This window comes from Saccopteryx bilineata, chromosome 1 (assembly GCF_036850765.1).
Source record: "Saccopteryx bilineata isolate mSacBil1 chromosome 1, mSacBil1_pri_phased_curated, whole genome shotgun sequence".
Taxonomy (NCBI): Eukaryota; Metazoa; Chordata; class Mammalia; order Chiroptera; family Emballonuridae; genus Saccopteryx; species Saccopteryx bilineata.
This window is the reverse complement of record NC_089490.1, coordinates 229,069,293-229,091,846: the sequence shown is the minus strand read 5'-3', so window position 1 is coordinate 229,091,846 and position 22,554 is coordinate 229,069,293. Positions and strand designations below refer to the sequence as shown.

Here is a 22,554-nt window from a genome sequence, read left to right as displayed (position 1 = left end):
TTAAAAATAAAAAGACATATACAAAGGAAAATTTAAAAACAAAAGTAGGTATAAGTTACAATAGAAAAATATTTTTAGTAAATCAGAAACATTTAAAGAAGGAATGATGGCCTGTTCTCAGGGATTTTGCTTCACTGCAGAATGAATGGCAATGAGTTATTATAGACATGAGAGCCCTGCCCTTCCCAACCCCTGCCCCCCCACCAAATATCCCAATGAGAAGCACCAGTATAAAATCCACCAGAGGGAAAATACACAGACAAGTTATTTACCCTTTACACTAACTGTGATATAGGGATCAATGCACTGCCCGGCATCTTTTAGACCGATTTTCTCAATTCTGATAGTGAGTAACGTCATTCCTGGTTCTGATGGCAACCTTGGTAATAAAGTACCTGGCAACAGAGAAACAACAATCAAAATGAGCTCCACCAATAGTTTCAGAGTAAAAATTTTAACAACATAGGAAAGATAGAACCTTCCTCTTAACTGACTTAGTAACCAGCCAGGCATTACTCTGGTTTCCAGAACTCCCAAACACTTGATGTTATTCTTTCCATAAAAGTATTTAATTAGATACCAGATACATCTGTACTTACTAAAGAATTACTAATTCACGTTTGTTAAAAATTCACTTCAGGCCTGACCAGGCGGTGGCGCAGTGGATAGAGTGTCGGACTAGGATGCAGAGGACCCAGGTTCAAGACCCCAAGCTCGCCAGCTTGAGCCCAAGGTCACTGGCTCGAGCAAGGGGTTACTCGGTCTGCTGAAGGCCCACGGTCAAGGCACATATGAGAAAGCAATCAATGAACAACTAAGGTGTTGCAACGCACAATGAAAAACTAATGATTGATGCTTCTCATCTCTCTCCGTTCCTGTCTGTCTGTCCCTGTCTATCCCTCTCTCTGACTCTCTCTCTGTCTCTGTAAAAAAAAAATTCACTTCAGTCTAGGAAGCCCAATTATACATTACCCTATAATTAATAGTATATGATATACTTTACAAATATTCATTCATATCTCAATATGAAGTGGTTGGACAGAAAAAGCTTTTAAAATATTTGTTATATTATTCTAAAGTTTAAGAAATTTAATACCACAATCAAGCAACAAGTCTTTTAGTTACTATGGATGGAATAAATAACATGCAATTTAATATTTCTGTATATAATTGAATCATTTTAGTCTGATTTCCCTCTCCTTTCCTCATCCAATTCTATCGATGTCTTCTCTCAGAGATCAGTCCTGAGAATGCCACTTAAAACCACAAGAGCAACTGTATGCTTAAAATCTTTTCCAGTCATCAATTTTTTAAAAGTGAAAAAACACCCAGAATCACATAAGAGCCCACCCCACTGAGAAAATGATGTAAAGTAAGAAATCAACTGTCCAGCTTGTTCATTTATTTCAAATCACCTGTGGATTTGTAGGTGTCATCAGCCTCCACCGAAGGGTGATAATGATGAGACCAGCCGCCACCACTGACATTCAGTATGTGATAGGCACTGCGCTAAAAGCTTTGTGTGTAGACCTTGCCCAATCTTCACAGTGACCATACAAGCCAGGCACTATTATTCCATTTTATAATTATATTGAGGTTCAGATTGGTTTAAGAAACAGGTGCAAAGTCACCTAACTAGTAACTGTCAGGTTCTAGACTCAAGCTCAAATATCTGCTGGTTCAAGCCTATGTTGTTCACACCCCATAATGCCCAAAGGAGTACTACAAATACTGAAATATTACTATGCTTTTATTACCAAGAAAGTTACCTAGATGACATATATGTTGTATTTAACTGTACTGTACAGCTTCTAGAGTCTATTTTAAAATGCATCACAACAGACCCTGAATGGATAGCTCAGTTGGTTAGAGTAGACCATCGTCCCAATACACCAAGGTTGTGGGTTTGATCCTTGGCCAGGGCACATATAAGAATCAACCAATGAATACAGACATGAGTGGAATAACATGTTGGTGTTTCTCTCTCCCTCTCTCAAAAAAAGCATCACAATATTACAGCGTATTGCTATACTTCTTAATGTGAAGTGGTTTACACAAATGAAGGCTGCACTAACAGAACAGAGAAAACAGTAATTGGGAGAGGCAAGAAATTCATCTAGGTACCTGTCCTAAATTATTTATAGGGAAGAAGGAGCCTCATCGAAATCTTCTACACCTAAGAAAGGTTGGTCATATGTTTTTTGTTTTCCTAAAGCAAGATGGGTAAAAAAGGGTATTTGCTCAGTACTCATTCCCCTGGGTCCAGCTGTAATGACCACAACTTGATTAATTAAATAAGTAACAAAATTGCACAGGAAAGAGTTTACCAGAGCAGTATTGAGACTGTTACTCTTAAAAAGGTGTTTGCAAGGTCAGCCTGTGGCTAGTGTCTAGAACTTGGATTTGGGAGGGTTCCCACCATCTCATTAAGAAGTCCCTATGTCTAAACTGTCTGCGTAAACCACCTGGTTTATGCTGAATAGCTGCTTTCCTCTGGGAGTGTGGCATTTGGGCCAGTGCTAGGCAGAGGAAGGTTATGTGAACAGCCCCCAGGAACAGCTCTAGGCAGTCTCTAATGTGCTTCCCTACAAGACAACATTGCACATGTGTTGGGACAATTTGTTGCTGGAGGAACTATGCACAAGATACACTACCGGAAGGACTCCCAGAAGCTTGCACCTGGCTTCCTTCCTTGAGCGCCTTTCCCTTTTGCTGGCTTTGTTCTTATATTTTTCTCACTATAATAAATTAGAGCTATGCATACAACTACATACAGAGTCCATCCAGTAGGTCATCAAACCTGAGGGTGGTCTTCAGACACCAGACACTGTAAGATACTTTCAGACTATACTATAAAATAGCTACCGCCAGTAAGATGGCTATCAACATTTGCATCAGACAAACACAGATTCTGGAGAGGTTTTACTCCCCACTAGCAAGTCCCAAAACAGGTTCCAAACATCTTCACCTGGAATTAAGTAATGTGTGCGTGTGTGTGTGTGTGTGTGTATATATATATATATATGTTTTTTGTTTTTTTTTTTACAGAGGCAGAGAGTGAGTCAGAGAGAGGGATAGATAGGGACAGAAAGACAGGAACAGAGAGAGATGAGAAGCATCATCAGTTTTTCGTTGCAACACCTTAGTTGTTCATTGATTGCTTTCTCATATGTGCCTTGACCGTGGGCCTTCAGCAGACCGAGTAACCCCTTGCTCGAGCCAGCGACCTTGGGTCCAAGCTGGTGAGCTTTGCTCAAGCCAGATGAGCTCAAACCAGATGAGTGCGCTCAAGCTGGCAACCTCGGGGCCTCGAACCTGGGTCCTCCGCATCCCAGTCCGACACTCTATCCACTGCACCACTTCCTGGTCAGGCAAGTAATGTATATTTTTAAACAAGCGACACCCACCTGGAACTCTAGCAGGAAAGGAATCAGGAGACCCCGCACCAGCACCGCCCTCTTCTTCATCTTCTTCAAATTCCAAATGTTCTTCTTCACCAGGTGCTAGAATTCTTCTACATAAGAAAGGACAGAAAAAATAGTGAGCTCAGGCCCTGGCTGGGTAGCTCAGTTAAATAGAGCATTGTTCTGATACACCAAGGTTGTGAGTTTGATTCTCAGTCAAGGCACATACAAGAATCAACCAATGAATGCATAAATAAGTGGAACAACAAATAGATATTTCTCTCTCTCTCTCTCTAATCAATCAATCAAACTTAAAAAATCAGTGAGCTACAAAACTAAGTATACTAGCAAAGCCTCATAACTACTTATTTCCTAGCTAAGATGTTAATATAAAAATAATGTTGACAAACGTAGGTGTAAAATAAGAAAATAAATATTGGTGTGCATTTATTTTACCTTAAGGGGACAGGCTGAACATCAAATGGGAATTCTTTATTATATGTAAGAATATTCTTTAGGACTAGAATAAAAAGAGAGAGAAAGCAACATGAATTCTTCTGTGAATCAAAATGTAAAATTTTACCAGAAATGACTGTTTTTCATCCATTTTACTGTGCATATTAATAATTTCTAAAAATTGCCCATCTTACTAGACATTTGTCCATTGACTTACAGATCTTTGCAAAATGGAAAATATCTGTAGTATACTCCATGTACTGATAATTTCAGAATACTGTCAGATCTCTAAGGAGAGTAAGTCCCAGTCTCAAAGCCCTCACAGAAAACAAACCCCCAGATCATTCTTGTATGTACAAGGTCCCATGTGAGACAAGGGAACCAGAGACAAAGAATGCTTCCCTCCTAGGGTCGTCAATTAAAAGACTGACGTCAAAGATGACCAATCAGAGGTACATGAGCATGTCTTGTTCTATGCCCTGATTAGAATTTTTCTCAACTTCATGAAACTGACAAAGTTTGGTATATCTGGTTATTAATTCTCATATTTAAACACACACACATATATGCATATAAACATTCAGTATCATTTATAAAGATAAAAGTTATTACATACATATATGCACACATATACAAAGAGCGATTTATCCTCAAAAAAAAGTCTTCAAACAACACAACACAGCACCACCTCCTGTATCACAGTTGTGCTCAGTAATTACATTCTGGCACGTAAACTCAGAGGGAGATGTTCCACACTTCTGCCTATATTTGGAGAGTTGCTATAAGTATGTGCCTAATGTATTTCCAGTAACTGCCTGCAATTATATGAAGGTGAAGTACTAATGGAATTATCTGGGCAATTCAAAAAGTTCCCATGATTTTATACTTACCTTATTCAACCTAATTTTGGAGTCCAGCAGCTTAAAGCTAAAATAGGTTATGGCATTATTTCATCCCAAAGGAGGAAATCCCAGCGTACATGATGCAATTAAAGGACTTCAATCAGAGTCAGATTTGTTTACCAGACTTCTGGTCATATATGTACCTCTACTAAGTCCCTTCAGTGAGACAGAATTCTGAGACCTGTGTCTAGATTCTCATTTATTCTTATTCTCTCTCTCTCTCTCCCTCTCTCTCCAGCCTCCAGCTGTTACCCTCATCCTTCCTCTCGCTCTCTTCTTCTCAACAAATGTGCCTTGAAAGCTCACAAAGTTCCATAATGTTTTAGGTACTAAAGATATGGTAATGATCAAGACAGAGGGTTCTTACCCTCACATATGGATCCGAGGCTCCAGTGAGGAGAGGCAGACAATACAACATGAGCTGACAAATTAACAAGGTAATATCAGACTGTGCTTAGTGTTTATAGGCCACAAACAGGAAGACTGTGCAAGAAGAAGAGGGAAAAACTTCAGCTAAGGTGGACAGGGTGGGCCTTCCAAACCAAATTGTTAGAAGACATGTGAGCCATGGCTAAGAGTGAGAGGAACTGTCTGGAAGAGCTCTGGCACCAGGCCTTTCCAAGTACTAGAGAACAGGCGGGAGCAATGACACAGGCTCTGAGGCAGGAACTTGTCTGGCTTGTTCAAGGAACAGAACAGACTGGACAGCTGAAGTTGGAGAAGCTGGGTGGATGTGGCAGAGATTTGAAACCCGATATAGTGATATTATTAAGGATTAATGTAAGAAAATTAAATGACTAATACTTTCACAATCTTAGTTTTAGTGTATTTCAGACAATATTCTCAAGAAATTTTAAAAACCTTTAAGGAAAACTACATTAGCAAAATAAAGCAACCAAGTCTCACATATTGAAAGGTACAGTCATTCATTAATTTTCCTTTTCTTAGTCTTAGTCTTAGAGGAGGCAAAGGCTAGTTTGACTAAGTGCACTCAACTTGAAATATATCAAATACCAATTTGTAGAAAATGATTAATTCTGAAAAAACAATTAACTCATAAGTGCCTAGCTTTAATAAGATCAAAATTATAGAGCATATCCCACTGAGATATACTATGCATACTGATGTTCTTTCAAGGGGCAATAACAAATTAAAATCATCTAAAAAGACAGTAAGTACCAAGAAGAAGTCCAGATGAAAAACACTATATAAATTCAAATTAATAACAGACTGAATCCCAATAATGCTGCTTTTCCTTTCCATTCCAACCCTTAATCATTTTTTTAATTAAGTGAGAGAGGCAAGGAGGCAGAGTCTGTCTTGCAGGGATTCCACCTGGCAAGCCCCCTACTGCCCATCTGGGGCCGCTGCTCCGTTGCTCAGCAACTGAGCTATTTTAGCGCCTGAGGCGAGGTCATGGAGCCATCCTCAGTGCCCGGGGCCAACTTGCTTAAACCCTTCGAGCCATGGCTGTGGGAGGGGAAGAAAGAAAAAAAAGAGAGAAAGACAGAGAAGTGAGAGGGGGAGGGGAAGTAGATGGTTGCTTCTCCTGTGTGCCCTGACTGGGGAATCAAACCTGGGACTTTCACAGGCCAGGCCAATGCTCTACTACTGAGCCAACCAGCTAGGGCCTCCACCCCAATCTTAAAAAATAAAAATAAAAACAAGCAAAAACAAGAAATAGAAGACTAATACAGATTTAGTCCAACCTTCTACTAATATATGCATCAATAATTTCTCAGGAGCTTGAATTGGAGAACTATGATGTTTAGGACTGACATCAATATTGCATCATTACAGGCATTAATACAGAGTACAATGGAAGAAACACAGGCTCTGGGGTCATTTAGAACCCTGATCAAAACCCAGTCCTGCTCTTTACAGGCTGTAAGGTCACAGGCAAGTGTCAGGTAGCAAAACGCAAGTGAGTGGATTTATCTGAGTGCTGGATAGATAACTGCTTCTCTAAAAAATGTCAACCATTATCATCAATGAAAGATCCTTTGAGGCAGAAGGACAAAAACTGGACATGTTTATAGGAAGAAATAATAAATACCTAAATATAAAGGATGTATAGTTATCCTACATATCTATTCAACTTTAAAGTTTTATTTGGAAACAAACTGGGGGGAAAAAAAACTAAGAGAATATAGTGACTAAATAAGGAGACAAAATCTTGATTGTGCTTATCATTAAAAAAATTGAACATTATAATTTCTTTAGAAGCATTATCTAACCATTAAATAACCATTAAACCTATCAATATGCATATCTTAAAATAATAGTGTATATAACCAGCTGCAAAAGACCATATATCATATGGTTCCATTTATATACAATGTCCACAAGAGGCCAATCTATAGAGACAGAAATTAAATCAGTGGTCACCTGGGGCTGGGATATGGGGAGTTGGAGGTAAATGGGTAAAGGATAATGGGCACAGGGTTTCTTTCTGGGGTGATGAAACTGCCCTAAAATTGGCTGGGTAATATTCAATACTGTGCCTTCGCCTGTATGGCCAACATTTCCTCTAACAGACCATTAATTTGAACCAGCAAAAAAATTTCTTTAGCAGCATCCTAACCACCAAATATTTGAAGAAGTTGTTTACTTCAAAAGAGCATTCAAGAAGGGAAAGTAAAATGAGGGTAACAACATAAAAATACATTTTGTAGAGCAGCTCAAACAGCTTGAACTGTCGTTTTTGATGACGTGGTATAAAATGGGCCTCAATGACTATAATTTGAAATTCTCCAGTAGACTCTACTATATATGCTTATCAAAGTAACTGTAGTCTTATTAAAGTGATTAAAACAAGATAAAGGCTAAAATGTACAGATACGGTAAGTATAACCTAGAATCAAATTTTTCATATTCTAAATGAAGGTAAACCAAATAAAATTTACTGTAAATATTATAGGAATTATAAAAGCATAAAATATCACAAAGGACTAGGTATTAACAGAAATAATACAAATAAGCATTAATGCTAAATAACCTTAATATCGTTAATAAATATTTTTTGAAAGGAGTAACAGTAAAATTAAAAATAAAACTTACTTGGTTCTAGCTTCTTAAGGTCCTCCAGTTTAAATTCATCTTGGGACTGTGTGGACTGAATTTAAAATATGCATATTACATCTTTTTATTATAAAGCTTTAGCTACAATCTACGTTGTTTAAGTAGCAACTAAATATGTAGTCACAAAGTAGCCAAAATAAATGAGTTTTTTTTCTTGCTTTTGAAGTAGAAAATGAAAAATTCGAAACTGATTTTTGTTTGTTGTATTTTGGGAACATTAAGAATACCAATGACAGAAAAAAAAATTTTAAGTTATAACTTTTATTTCTAGTTTATAAAATATAAACAAAATCTTTTAATCAGCTTAATGCATGAATTCCTATTGTTGTAGAACTTTGAGATAATACTGCTTTTAGCAGGCATGACTAATGTTTTATCAGAGTAGTTCATAACAATTCCTTTTCCTTAATTCTGCACACCTAACAGCTGGTGGTTTCCTTACATCAGAAAGAGAGGAAAAAATCAGTTTACCTGTAAAGCTGCACTTCGTAATTCCAAACATGTTGCAATTTTGCCTATGGTTTTCTGCAGGGAAAAGAAAAAGCTATAAATGCCAAACATAAACAACTGGTAGTTGTCAAAATCAAGTTAATTTTTATTGATAAAGAAGGTATACTTTTTAAAAATAAGTTAAATTTTATTTTTTTTAGTATCCTGCAGATTTTAAAATGAAAAGGAAGCAAAAGGCTGGGAGAAGAGAGAAGGGAACTATGTATTTTCTCCCGACTTAACCTGCCACAACTGATTTTAAATCAAGTTTACTTTGACGACAGCATTAAGATATGACTTAAAGCAGTGGTCCCCAACCTTTTTTGGGCCCCGGACCGGTTTAATGTCAGAAAATATTTTCACGGACCGGTCTTTAGGGTGGGACGGATAAATGTATCACGTGACCGAGACAAGCCTCAAGAGTGAGTCTCAGACGGATGTAACAGAGGGAATCTGGTCATTTTTTAAAAATAAAACATCGTTCAGACTTAAATATAAATAAAATGGAAATAATGTAAGTTATTTATTCTTTCTCTGTGGACTGGTACCAAATGGCCCACGGACCACTACCGGTCCGCGGCCCGGGGTTTGGGGACCACTGACTTAAAGGACAATTAGAACAATTTCTGATATCTTCCTTCCCCAGCTCTGCCTTCTCATCTTCTCCATAAAGCCTGAAATTCACTAAAAGATTTAAAAGCAAAGATACCTTGAAATTGAGCAGAATGGTGTAATTTAATTTTGACTAAATCCAATCCTGACTTATTTAAATACACAGGCAATACTAAGCAAAATTAATGTTTGTGATGAATGGTGGCCAATTTTACAGTCAGATTTTTTATATAATACGAGCTATAAAATGTATATAAGTGAGTAGGAATAGTTCTTGCCTTTAATAAGCTCAGTTCTATCATGTAAGATAAGATATGTCCAGAGACACTGTAACACAAAAAAGAGACATATGATTTTCTAAGATTTGGCAAAGTAAGCCATTTAATATTGAAGAAACAGGACAAGACCATGTTTCAGTAATCCAGCTCCAATGACTGGACAAATTTTTAAAACGAAAATGTTTAATTGTTTGTCATGATTCAGTTGTCCCAAACTAAAAACAGGTTTGAAATATGAAGTGTGTGTGTGATGGGGACAAGGGTCGTTCTGAAGGGAACCTTCAATGACTAGCTGAGGACCCTGTTCCTGCTTTAACAGTAAATTAAACAGAAGGTTTTTGACCACAGAATGACTATCATATCTGCCCTTTAAGAAGATTGTTGTGACAATAGTATCCATAGGTTGAAGTAGAAAAAGTAAAAGACTAAAGGTAAGATCAGTCAGGTTATTTCAACTGACCAGGTAAAAGGTAATGAACAAGAACATGATTGACTAGGGTGAATATGAAAGGGAGGAGACCCACAGAAGAAATGTCTGTAAACACAGGCAGCGGAATTAGGCCAATCAAGACTTTCAAATCCTTCCAAAAAAGACACCTCTGAAGTTTTCATTGGGACTCAATCCAGATCATAAAAGGAAGTACCGTGTACAGTATTTCCAGTGCCTTTACAATGAAATATAATGAAGACAAAATACGTGTTGTTCTAAATGTATAGATATGAGCCAGTAAGTTGGATTAGGTGGTTTTCTCTTGTCAATTTTCTTTGCAAGATAAATGAAGAGCAAAAGGAGTAACAAGTAAAATCCTGGCCCCCTGTCCTTAGGCTGGTGGGCATTACTGCAATTATATAGACAATAAAAAGCTGATACAGCAGCTCACAACATGAACTACTACTGAGCAAGACATGAGACTTGGTTCAGGCACAAGTAACAATATTTACCTCCACAGTCTGAAAGTTCCTTTTAATCCCAATTAAGAGTATATAAAACACTCAATTTTATTCTGAAAATTTACATTTAAAAATTTCATTTAAATATAGTAAGTGCAGGCCCTGGCCGGTTGGCTCAGTGGTAGAGCGACAGCCGGGCGTGCAGGAGTTCCGGGTTCGATTCCCGGCCAGGGCACACAGGAGAAGCGCCCATCTCCTTCTCCACCCCTCCCCCTCTCCTTCCTCTCTGTCTCTCACTTCCCCTCCTGCAGCCCAGGCTCCACTGGAGCAAAGTTGGCCTGGGTGCTGAGGATGGCTCCATGGCCTTTGCCTTAGGCACTAAAATGGCTCTGGTTGCAGCAGAGCAACGTCCTAGATGGGCAGAGCATCGCCCCCTGGTGGGCACGCTGGGTGGATCCCGGCCGGGCGCATGCGGGAGTCTGTCTGACTGCCTCCCCGTTTCCAGCTTCGAAAAAATACAAAAAAAAAAAAAAAAAGGGAATAAATATAGTAAGTGCAAAATAATTCAAGATACTCAGATTTATTTACACTCCCAATAGCTGTTGCATAAGAATCAGGAAGTCTCTTCTACATAAAATATACTAATCCCTAAATCCTCATTATTCAAATATACCACTCAATTCCCACAAAACTAATAAATAATTTTAAACATAAAAATAATAATACAGTAATACTAATGGCTAACAACTATAGAGTACTTACTAAGTGACAGGCTCTCCTAAGAGATTTGCAAACATTAATTCACTTAATCGTCACTATAATTCTATCAGTTAGATGCAATCATTTTATAGATGTGAAACTGAAGAAAGAGGTTAAGTAACTTGTCCTAGACATCAATTCTTTCTATACAAAAGCAATATTAACAAAGCTATCCATTTATCTTATTACTATGTTCTTTCACAAATGGTCTTTTAACAAGGATTTTGTCTGTATTAAGTGACATAGACCAATGAGTAAGTTTTTTAAAATATTAGTTAACTCCTTTTCCTTCTTTACTATAAAATCCATTTAATTTGATGCTTTTGACTTTTAAGGTAAAATGTAGTTTAATAACCATGAGTCCACTAATAACCCATTTTAAAATCAAACGCTTCTTCAACTTAAGCAGAAGCAACTTTTTAGATGCAATCTACTAAACAAAATACCAGCAAGCATTATTCATAACTATTTTAAGGGACCACACCCAACATCAGAATTAAAAAAGGAGTGAAACGCTATCATTTTCCAATGTAGCAATGACTTTTAAAACATGTAGCATTTACTAATGTCAAAATCAAGTGCTTGCTCCTGTAACTGTCTCCCCTCTCTTAGAAACATCATCACAAAAATGATTGAGAAGCACAAGGTCACTTGTGTCCAAGTGTAAGCACTGCCTATTCACTAATGTACATTAGGACCAAGCACTGAAGATAAGTGAAGTTTAAATTTAGAAATAAATTATCAGCACTTCCTTTAAATGAATTGCTCACACTTCATATGGTATAGAAATGGAAAAGGTTTCCATTTTCAAAATATTGTCCATTTTAATATTTTATCACTTGATTCAAAAAGAGCAGTTGAAGGAAAAAATAAAATAAAAATTAGACAATTAAAGAGCTAAATTAATTTTCCTAAAACACATTCAAATTAAATAGGTTTTAGAAATATATACAGTTGAAGTAGTATAGATTCAATCCAGACTTAATTTTTTAGACTCAAACAGTCAGTCATCAACTCTCTAGCTGGGGGGACGCAGGGAAGAGAGGAAGACAGGGAGGGGCAGTAGAAAGGGGAGACCTATAAAATACTATATAAAACAAGCATATAGTGCTGGAGTTCTCATTACCACCAATTTTGACTCAAAACAGGGAAAGATTTTCTGAGCATCATGAGACATCATGTTCTATTCTGCCCAGAAACTTACATGAGGAAGTCTACACCAAAGGAAGGAATTTAATGGAACGAAAGCTTTTGGCAGCTGTTCTCTGGCTACTAAACCCAGTTGTTATTATGACAAAACTACTGAGAATTGAAAACCAAGTCAACTAATCATGAGAGAGGATCAAGTAAGAATCATAGTTTCTTACTTCCCACCAGAAATTTTTGAGAATATTATGAGTAGAAAACCCCTATGAATATTTGTAAATCACCAATTAGTAAAGTTTAGAGAGATCACTAGTTCTGCTTTAGAGTCCTTTAGAATTAATATAAATATTGTGAAAATGTATGTTATTCTCTCAAAAATTAGGATTTCTCTTATCTTACAATACTAATCATATATCAATAAGTATCAATAACCTACGGTTAATAACAAAGCATCTATTCATCAAATATTTTTGAAAGCTTACTGTGAGCTAAACAGCAAAAAGCTTCATATAGAAAGTATTTTAGAAATATGGTTGGTTTTTTAAAATCATTCTTTTAAAGCCCAAATTACTAAATAATTGCCATAATTCTCAAATTTCCCACCACTACAAAAACAGTAAAAGCATGAAAATATATAATTCAAAAGAGAAAAAAACCAGAGAACAATTTTGCTTAGAATAACTTAAGGAACATTTTCCATTTTCCTCTTTTGAGGAAAACACAATCTAGTTTCTCTTACTTTGGCTTATGTGCTAGGTCTAGTGTTCAATTAATTTTGCAGACCTAACAGCTGGTTTCAAAATTTCCCATAACTAAATCCAATGAAGTGTTCAGAAAAAGGAGGAGGTGTACTTTCAAAAGCAAACAAACTTCGACCTGGAAATGCTGAGGTCGCCAGTTCAAAACCCTGGGCTTGCCTGGTTAAGGCACATATGGGAGTTGATGCTTCCAGCTCCTTCCCCCCTTCTCTCTCTCTGTCTCTCCCCTCTCTCTGTCTCTCCCTCTCCTCTCTAAAATGAATAAAACAAACAAAAAACAAACAAAAAACACCTCAGTAACATGAAGAGTTGTTCTAAAAAAAAAAAAAGCAAACAAACTTAAGAAATACTCCATTACCTGAACTCTTTAAGAATTCAACATAATAAAATAATAATGTTAAAAAAGAGAGAAAATTCAGCACGTACATTAGCATATTAAAAGCCCTGACAAATCACAAACTCTGTTCAAGTACGGTAACATCTATTAATTTTTCAGAGCCAAGTTCTCTAGATCACATCTGGGAAATCCTTCTTTTCTAACCAGTTAGCAACTTCTTGCTTATGTGACATTCACATGAGGCCTATATGCCATTAAGAGTTTTTTGACCTGTTGTGAACTTTTCAGCTGTATTTACGAAGAAATTTGAATTTGTAATGCATACAACTTGCCATATATTAATAATGCAGTACAGAGTGGATTGGGGGGTTCCCTCCAAGCCCAAGGAATGGGCAGGCAGACCTAAGCTCTCTCTGTAGGCATAACTGGCAGCCACAAATGCCTCCTAGGCAGGTACTGTATTATAAATACCTTAGAAATCATGCGTCCAGGAAAAGGAGGAAGAACCGCATTTCCAAAGATAAAGGTCCCTAGAGGATTTAGGGGTTTTACAATCATTTAGGGTTATCTAAAACTTCATTTCCTTTTTTTTTTAATTAAAAAAATTTTTTTAATTTATTGGGGTGACACTGGTTCATAAACTTACATAGGTTTCAGGGTACAGTGCTAGACTACATCCTCTGTATGCTGTACTGTGTGTTCACCACTCTAAGTCAAATCTCCTTACAGAATCAATACCACCCCCACCCCCGTTTACTCTCTCAGGTCTCCCCACTCCCCTTCTCTCTGGTAATCAGCATGCTATTGTCTGTCTATAAGGGTTTTTATTTAATTTTTTGCTTAATCCCTTTACCTTTTTCATCCAGCCCCCTCCCGACTCCCCTCTGACAGCTGTCAGTCTGTTCCTTTCTGTTTGTTTTTTCTTTTCTTATTTTTAAGCCTTCATTTCATACCCAGGGAAATTAAGGCCCAGAGACAGAGCTAGTATTTAAGACAAAGTCATCTAACTCTAGATTTCATGCCTTTACCTCTAGGTCAGTGGTTCTCAAGCTTTTTAAAGTTGGGGTGCATCTAAAATCTTACAAATAATTGTAGACACACTATATACAAATTTCTGAGAAATATAATAATTAAGTCAAATAGTAAAGAAAAAAATATGAAGTCCAAGCATGCTTTTATGGTAATTAAAGGAAATAAATATTACAAAAGTAAATTTATTCTGACATTAAAAAACATTATGTTACATTTTTTGAGTTACGCTTTTTAGAATTTGTAAAAAAGAGGGGTTAAAAAATAAAAAAACAACAAAAAAGTTATCTTCTTATATATATAGATACATTCTTAGTAAGATTTAGTAAATTCGGCAGGTCCCAGCGTGAATGTGTTAAGTTTTTTCATTCTTGTGTTTATGAGAAACATGAGCCTGATGTGTCCTATCGATTTCTTCAATGTTTGGGCATATATTTGAAAGGCAAACTCTCATTTCCTCATGAATACATTGAAGAATTCCTCTCTTTTTACTCTTAACTGTGTTGAGTGCAGAAAACCCCCACCATAAATATCATCTTAACTTGACATCAAACAAAGGATAGAAGAAACTTGCCTCCAGTCTTTCCGGGGAACATGGGGGGTAGTGTAAACAATCCAGCACCACAGCTTAACAGCCTTTTGCAACCTAATCAGGCAAGTGAGGTGGAAGGTTGGGCAGATTGTCAGCTTACAGCCAATTCCCTACACCTCTGTCCCCCAAAATCTAAACTCCCAAAACCCTGTTGGTTTTTTGGTTCCCAACAGGCACATATTTTCTGGAATACCATAGGGAGCACCTGGAAATCTAGAGTGCACCAGGGCGCCCTGGCGCACACTTTGAGAACCACTGCTCTAGGCTGTGCTGCCTCCTGGGCCTTGCAAAGTACGTATAAGACCTGTGGGTCTGTGTTACTACCAGAAGAGAACAGCGGGCCACTAAGGAACAACCATTGTTAAGGAATAAATAAACAGGACTATCAGACACCAACTTCTTAAACTTTTTTGAAAGTTTAAAAAAATTAAGAAAAAGTTAATTTTTTTTCTCATTAGTCTAGTAATCATTATCACACACCAGTGGTAGTCAACCTGGTCCCTACCGCCCACTAGTGGGCGTTCCAGCATTCATGGTGGGAGGTAGCAGAGCATCCAAAGTATAAATAAAAAGATAAATTTAACTATAGTAAGTTGTTTTATAAAGATTTATTCTGACAAACTTAGTGAAAATCCGACATAAAGTATTTGGTAAGTAATTATTATTATTATATGCTTTAACTTGCTGTAACTCTGCTTTATAAATTTTATAAAGTAAAGTTACTTCCCTGCTTTATAAATCACCATTACTGTGGAACCAGTGGGCGGTTAGAAAATTTTACTACTAACAGAGATACAAAAGTGGGCAGTAGGTATAAAAAGGTTGACTACCCCTCATCACACACTAAGGATCATTTCTTGATGGCATTTTTAAAAAATTCGCAGTTTGCCTGACCAGGCAGTGGCACAGTGGGTAGAGCGTCAGACTGGGATGCTGAGGACCCAGGTTCGAGACCCCAAGGTCACTAGCTTGAGTGCAGGCTCATCTGGCTTAAGCAAAGCTCACCAGCTTGGACCCAAGGTCTCTGGCTAGAGCAAGGGGTTACTCGGTCTGCTGAAGGCCCATGGTGAAGGCACATATGAGAAAGCAATCAATGAACAACTAAAGTGTCTCAATGAAAAACTAATGATTGATGCTTCTCATCTTTCTCCATTCCTGTCTGTCTGTCCCTATCTATCCCTCTCTCTGACTCTCTCTCTGTCTCTGTATAAAAATAAAAAAAAATTCAAAGTTTTAGGTCCAATCACTTTATATTTGAGGTCATGCTGCTCATAGGTTCATACCTAAGCAACAGATGTTGGAGACAAAACATGTAAGTAACTTAAGGCAAATAAGTGATTAAAATATGCAGGGCAGGGTCATTAAACTTTTCAAAAATTCCCTAAACTTTTCATTTTTTTTTCTATATTTGAGATTCTCTTTCAAAATTTAGGTGTTTTAAGTCCTAATACCGTGATACCAGCTGATCATTTCCTAATCAATTCTTAGATTGAACAAACCATCGTAGAGGCGGTAGAGCATCTAGTCTTTGTTCTTTTCCTTAAGTAAACAAATCATTTCCTATACGGTAAGTATCTTCGGGGGCTTAACTCCTACATACCCTAAATCTATCATGGGTCTTAGTAATTATTAAGGAAAAAAAATATACTTTTAAATTGTAGCAATGTGCTGTTTCCTTTAACAACACAAGAAAGTACATTAGACAATGTAGGTACTAAATATTTTAAAAATGCAAATATATTCAATTGTATAAGAAATACAGCTAACTCAAATCTTTGGGTTTTTGGGGTTTTATTAAATTTCCTTCCAAACTCCTATGAATAACAGTTGAATGAATGCAAGCCTACAGACCAAAATAAATTTGTTTTGGCTTACTTATTTAAAAAGTCTGCAAAAAAAAAAAAATCACTACCACCCCTTGCAAAAAAAAAAAAATTAAAGCAAATTAAGTTTCCATAGTTTTCACAGTGTGTTTTCTTAAGAGATGGGGGGGGGGGGGGAATGACACATTTTTTCCCATTATTTATGAGATTAAAATTTGATTTTACATTAGATACTTTGAGCCAGGAAAAAAATGGGAATTGTTTCTTCCCACTTCTCCCTCTTTAAAGTAATTTTCATTTCTTGTTATCTCTAACGGTTCAAGGAATCAACTTGACACATTAAAATTTCATTTAAGGAGAAAGAGCACCATTGAAACATTTTGCAATTTTATGCATTTATTTTGCTGACAAAGTCTTATGCCAAATTCTTGATCTAATTTTTTCAATGTTTTGGGGTTTTTTTGGAGGAGGAGTTGTTTTAAGAGGAGATAGAGAAGAAGTTAAAGTTCAGAGTTAAAAATAAGAATTGAGGTGAGCTATAATTACTTATAAATCTCTGGACACCCTCCCCCCCCAACCAAATTGTGGATGATCACCACTGAAGTTCAAGTCTAAACAGCCAAGTAAAGAAATTCATGAAGTGCGAAATTCAGTTCCTGGTAAATCATGTGGTATCTCTCCTCTACATGATCATTTAATGTTTAGCAAAACATAATCAGGATCATTGTTCAGACTTAAGCATAACAGTTTTTGTTGTTTGTTTCTGCTTAACAAATCAAGAGACAGAACCCTTTTCATTTGGAATTTGACATATCTGGCAATAATTTTATGGTACCTTTTGTTCTTCTGTGAATTCAGAATTGTTGTGTTGAGCTTGGGCCTCTTTTTGTAGATGTCTTGCTAATCTGTAACAAGAGAAATATATATTCTTTAGAATTGAAGGAAAGCAAACTATCTCCAGTGCAAGAAGGTGAAACCATTTCAATGTTTTAAAGTACAGGCAGTAGGAAGGAGACTTGGGATGGTGAACACACAGTGCAATGTACAGATGATGTATTGCAGAATGGTACACCTGGAACCTATATAATTTTATTAACCAATGTTACCCCAATAAATTCAACTAATAGAAACAGACAGTGAAGTACAATACTATGTTCAAAGTATAAATCTACATTACCTTTAGAATCAAACTCTTTATACAATGACAATGAAAATAAGATATATTTTCAAACTATTTCGCTGGAACAAATTTCAGCTCTAGGCAGTAAAAAACAGAATTTTAGAGCTGGAAAGAATCTCAAACTAACTCAGCTTTCTTTAGGAGGTATTAATTTCTTCTGTAACAAGCCAATAAGCAGTTGTTCAGGTTCAGCCTAAACATTTCTAGTGAGCACCAACAACAGTACCAATCAGTGACATTTTATCAGTCTATAATTAATGTGTTGATAAGATTAGTCCAAATTACAGCCATGCCAAAGTGAATACTCAAATCAATCAAATTATACCTTTGAAACATTTTTCATGGAAAATAAACTCCACCAATCAGACATGAAAATTATTGTTTGCCCAATTACCATCAAAATTAAAAATACAGCTAGGCCTCGAGTGAATTTTCAAGGATTGGAACTGTGTTATGTACTAGTACAACTCAACAGTAAGGATCCATAGTGATTTCTGACACAATAAAAACCAATTAGCTATTGACTCTTAATAGCTAATTTAAAAATGGACAAAGGGCTTGAACAGACATTTCTCCAAAGATATAAAGGTGGCTAATAGCACATGAATATCCTATCATTAGTCATTAGGGAAATAATGAGATATGATGTCACACCTACTAGGATGGGTATACTTTTTTTTTTTTTTTTTATTCATTTTAGACAGGAGAGAGAGAGAGACAGAGAGGAGAGAGACAGGGGGGAGGAGCTGGAAGCATCAACTCCCATATGTGCCTTGACCAGGCAAGCCCAGGGTTTTGAACCGGCGACCTCAGCATTTCCAGGTCGACGCTTTATCCACTGCGCCACCACAGGTCAGGCCTGGGTATACTTTTTAAAAAGAAAAAAATATATAACAGATGTAGGCAAGGATGTAGAAAAATTGGAGCCTTCATATGCTGCCGGTAGGAATGTAAAATGGTAGGGTCACTGTGGAAATCAGTTTGGCAATTCCTCAAAAAGTTAAAAGAGCTACCATACAACCCGGCAATTTCAATAACCTAGATATATTCTCAAAGAAACCAAAAACATGTTCACACAAACACCTGTACGTGAATATTTATAGCATCAGCATTATGCATAACAGCCCCTAAGTGGAAACACCCAAAATGCCCATCCACTGATGAACAGGTAAACAAAAAGGAGTATATCCATTCAATGGACTATTATTGGACCATAAAGAAGAATGAAGTAGTGATACATGCTACAACATGGATGAACCTCAAAAACATGATGTTAAGTAAAAGCCACAAAGATCATCATATGATTCAACTGAAATGTCCAGAAAAGACAAATCATTAGAGATACAATAGAGACTAGCAGTTGCCGAGGGCTTGAGTGGGAATATGAAGTGACTACAAATGGGCACAAGGGATTTTTTCTGGGTGATGGAAATGACTTAAAACTTTATTGCAGTGATGGCTACCCAACTTAGTAAATTTACTGAAACTTCATTCAATTGCATATGTTAATGGATGAATTTGTATATAAATTATACTTCAATAAGGTTATTAAAATTTTTTTAAACCTAGTAAAAAAATAATTAAGACATGATTGTGTCCACTGAGGGAAAATCCTCATACTGTGGCTATCAAATGAGCAGGGGAAAGAGTACCCATTCGATTAGTAGAGGTGAGAAACCTATCACATGTTCTTCTCTAGAGAATAAACTCACCCTACAACGCTACAGATAAAGCAAGATTATTTGCAAGGGGGAGTTTTAAATATACTTTAAGCACATAAACAAGTAGTTGACTTATAGCAATCCTTCACAGAAATCAGTGCTTCTCAAACTATCTGTAATGAAGGACTAATTCTTTTCCCCCAACCTGTTCCAGACATATACTTTTATAAATACAATAAGTATTGTATAGTGGTGATGGACGAAGACTTGGCTTGGGGGGGGTGGTGAATATACAATATGTTTACAGAGATGTGTTGTAGAATTGGGCACCTGAAACCTGTATAATTATGTTAACCAATGTCAACCTAATACATTCAATAATTTTTAAAAAGGCTATTGTGCAGATGTCAAATTGCTATATGGTTTCTAAATTGTAATTCTCAATTCCGTTATCTTGTTGCAGACTGGTTATAGTCTGCAGATCAGCCCAGAACTGTGGACTACACACTATTATCAGGCATAGCAAGGATGATGAACAGCAGGTATTATTGAGACTTCAAACTCACCATTCACTTAATATTTATTGAGCATCTATGTGCTAAATACATCAGGACTGATCTTGTGCAATATTTGATTCTGAGAACAGGCTCCATACCACTCTGCCATAAGTTAGGGGTCATGTGTCCCCAGGTTCCTGAAAAGAGGTAGCCTGCTAAATGGAGTTGTTTTTAAATGACCATGTTTATTCCGGATAGGAATCTTATTTTTGCCTTCATTTGTTTAAATCTTCAACAAGCATTTTGGCATCAACTCTTTAATGTTCCCACAGCATACTACTGAATCCATTCATTCAACAGAATACAATAATTACATAATATCTAATTAAATAATTACTTAATGATAGCCTAGAACTACTGTGAATATTAAGTATACCTCTGATACCCTGCCCTCAAAAAGCTTACCTTCAAGTAGGGAACCAGACAATACACCAAACAAATATATAAAATATATCATATTTTAGATGCTGACAAATACTACAGAAAAACTTAGGCAGGATTGGTGGGGTAGGGTGTACAAGACTGAGTAGAGAAGGTGGGGATGAACAGCAAGTTTTGTATTTTTTTTGTTTTGTTTGTATTTTCCTGAAGTTGGAAACAGGCAAGCAGACAGACTCCCCGACTGGGATCCACCTGGCATGCCCACCAGGGGCCAATGCTCTGCCCATCTGGGGCGTTGCTCTGTTGCAACCAGGGCCATTCTAGCGCCTGAGGCAGAGGCCATGGAGCCTTGGCTGTGGGAGGGGAAGAGAGGACAGAGAGGAAGGAGAGGGGGAGGGGTGGAGAAGCAGATGGGCGCTTCTCCTGTGTGCCCTGGCCGGGAATGGAACCCGAACCCGGAACTCCTGCACGCCCGGCCCGTCGCTCTACCACTGAGCCAATTGGCCAGGGTAAGCTTTGTAATTTTAAACAGCATTGCCAAAAAGTGTTTCATTGAGAAGATAATATTTGAACAAAGATCTGAAGGAGGTGACTTAGTGACCCAAAGAGATAATGGGGGGAAAGTGTTCCAGAAAAAAAGTACAAAAGCCATAAACCAGAATCTTCAGGAAACAGCTAGCAAGGTGGTAGCCCTTATTCTTTTCATATTTCTGTAATGGAAATACTCAATTAACTCTAAAACCCTCCAATTAGACAATCAGGGCTTTGATGGTGGAAATCTAATCTTACTGGCTTTTATATCCCTCGCTCTCATTCGCTGAGGGATGAAATTGTTTAAGCTACAGTATCTTGTGTTATGATTATACTAAACAAATTTATTCCTTTCCCCAAGCCCCCCTCCCATAAACTCACTCCTGCTGTATGACCATAAAGACATTGCTGCCTGCCCCATTAGAAATGCCAGTTATCCTAGACACTTCCTTCTCACTCTCAATATCCAGCCAGTAACTGGACCCTATCAATCCATTTTCCCATCATTTAGTAGTCTCCAAATGCTCCTTTTCTGCAGCCTTCCTCCCAGATAATTCAAATAAAAACAGACACTTCGCCTTCATTTTTGAATATATGAATTTTAAAATCCACCTCATTTTACACGTAGCCTGAGTGTTTACACAATTTGAGCCAATTGTTACACGTTTCCATTCAGATTTGACACTCGTGGTTTTTAAAATTCGAGAATGTCTCTGAATCATGAAGTTTAAAAGTTAGTATTGAGGTCCAACAATGGATTTGTATGTGCTGATTACTCAGCTCTAGCTAAACAGCTTGCATACTCAGTTTCCCTTTGTAATTTCAATTGGACATGGTATTCTTCGCTTTCCATTGTGAGGTCAGCTATTAAATGCCAACAGCTGCTAAGTCCCACCACGTCCCAAGTGATAGGCAGCTTTATGTTTCAGGGTATGCAGTTCTGGTTAAGACATAGATGAGTACACACAGGCGCTCACTGTCTAACTGGCTATGGTCTGGAAGGACATGTACTTTGGTAATGAAAGAAATCTAATCTGTCCACTTCACATACACAGTGCATCTTAAATATAGTGTCTTAAAAACTCTGTGGTAGTGCAAACAGGATTTGAAATTAAAAAACAAAAATCTCAAGATTTCAGTGGTATAGTTTTGCAACCCTAAGTAATCTGCTTAACTTGAGCTTCTATTTCCTCATTTTGTAAAATGAAAATAATATTCTCACTGAGTAGTTTCAAGAGTGAGTGATATCAAGCGAAAGTGCAAGTCAAATGATAACAGTTGTTGCACAATGGCCCCAAGCAGGGTTGTTTTCAGGCCTTTTGAAAAACTCCAGGCAAGACAAAGTCAGTAGATATCTACACATTTAAACTATCTTAATGGCCAGATAAAAACAAATAACTATTGTACAGAAAGGACAAAGACTTTAGATACTCCAAGTACCAATCAAGTCTTCTGCCCAGAAGACATTGAGAGGGGATAAAAAAGGTTTTAATCACACATGGTTTCACATTCGGTAAAGACTCAAACAATAACTTGCTTTAACGAATTAATGGCAAGTTTGAAACAATAGCATTTGAGTAGGCAGTTATTTCCAGGAAAATGTGCAAGAATCTAAGCTAGGTTTTATACGTATGTCAATCTCGTCTTTTAATTGAAAAATAAAATCCCTTAAGTTTTTTTGTTGTTG

The 22,554-nt window shown here is 37.0% G+C and overlaps 1 protein-coding gene across 1 annotated transcript in view; it reads right to left on the bottom strand.

Moving 5' to 3' along the window:
- Nucleotides 1–22,554, bottom strand: part of AIDA (axin interactor, dorsalization associated) — a 28,855-nt gene that overhangs the window by 5,189 nt on the left and 1,112 nt on the right. The window contains exons 2-7 of the mRNA XM_066237744.1: nucleotides 17,393–17,462; nucleotides 8,315–8,368; nucleotides 7,823–7,877; nucleotides 3,861–3,924; nucleotides 3,408–3,514; nucleotides 273–395 (exon numbers count right to left, since the gene is read on the bottom strand). Of these exons, the coding sequence (XP_066093841.1) occupies nucleotides 273–395; nucleotides 3,408–3,514; nucleotides 3,861–3,924; nucleotides 7,823–7,877; nucleotides 8,315–8,368; nucleotides 17,393–17,462 (473 nt within the window). The remainder of the gene's footprint in view (nucleotides 1–272; nucleotides 396–3,407; nucleotides 3,515–3,860; nucleotides 3,925–7,822; nucleotides 7,878–8,314; nucleotides 8,369–17,392; nucleotides 17,463–22,554) is intronic.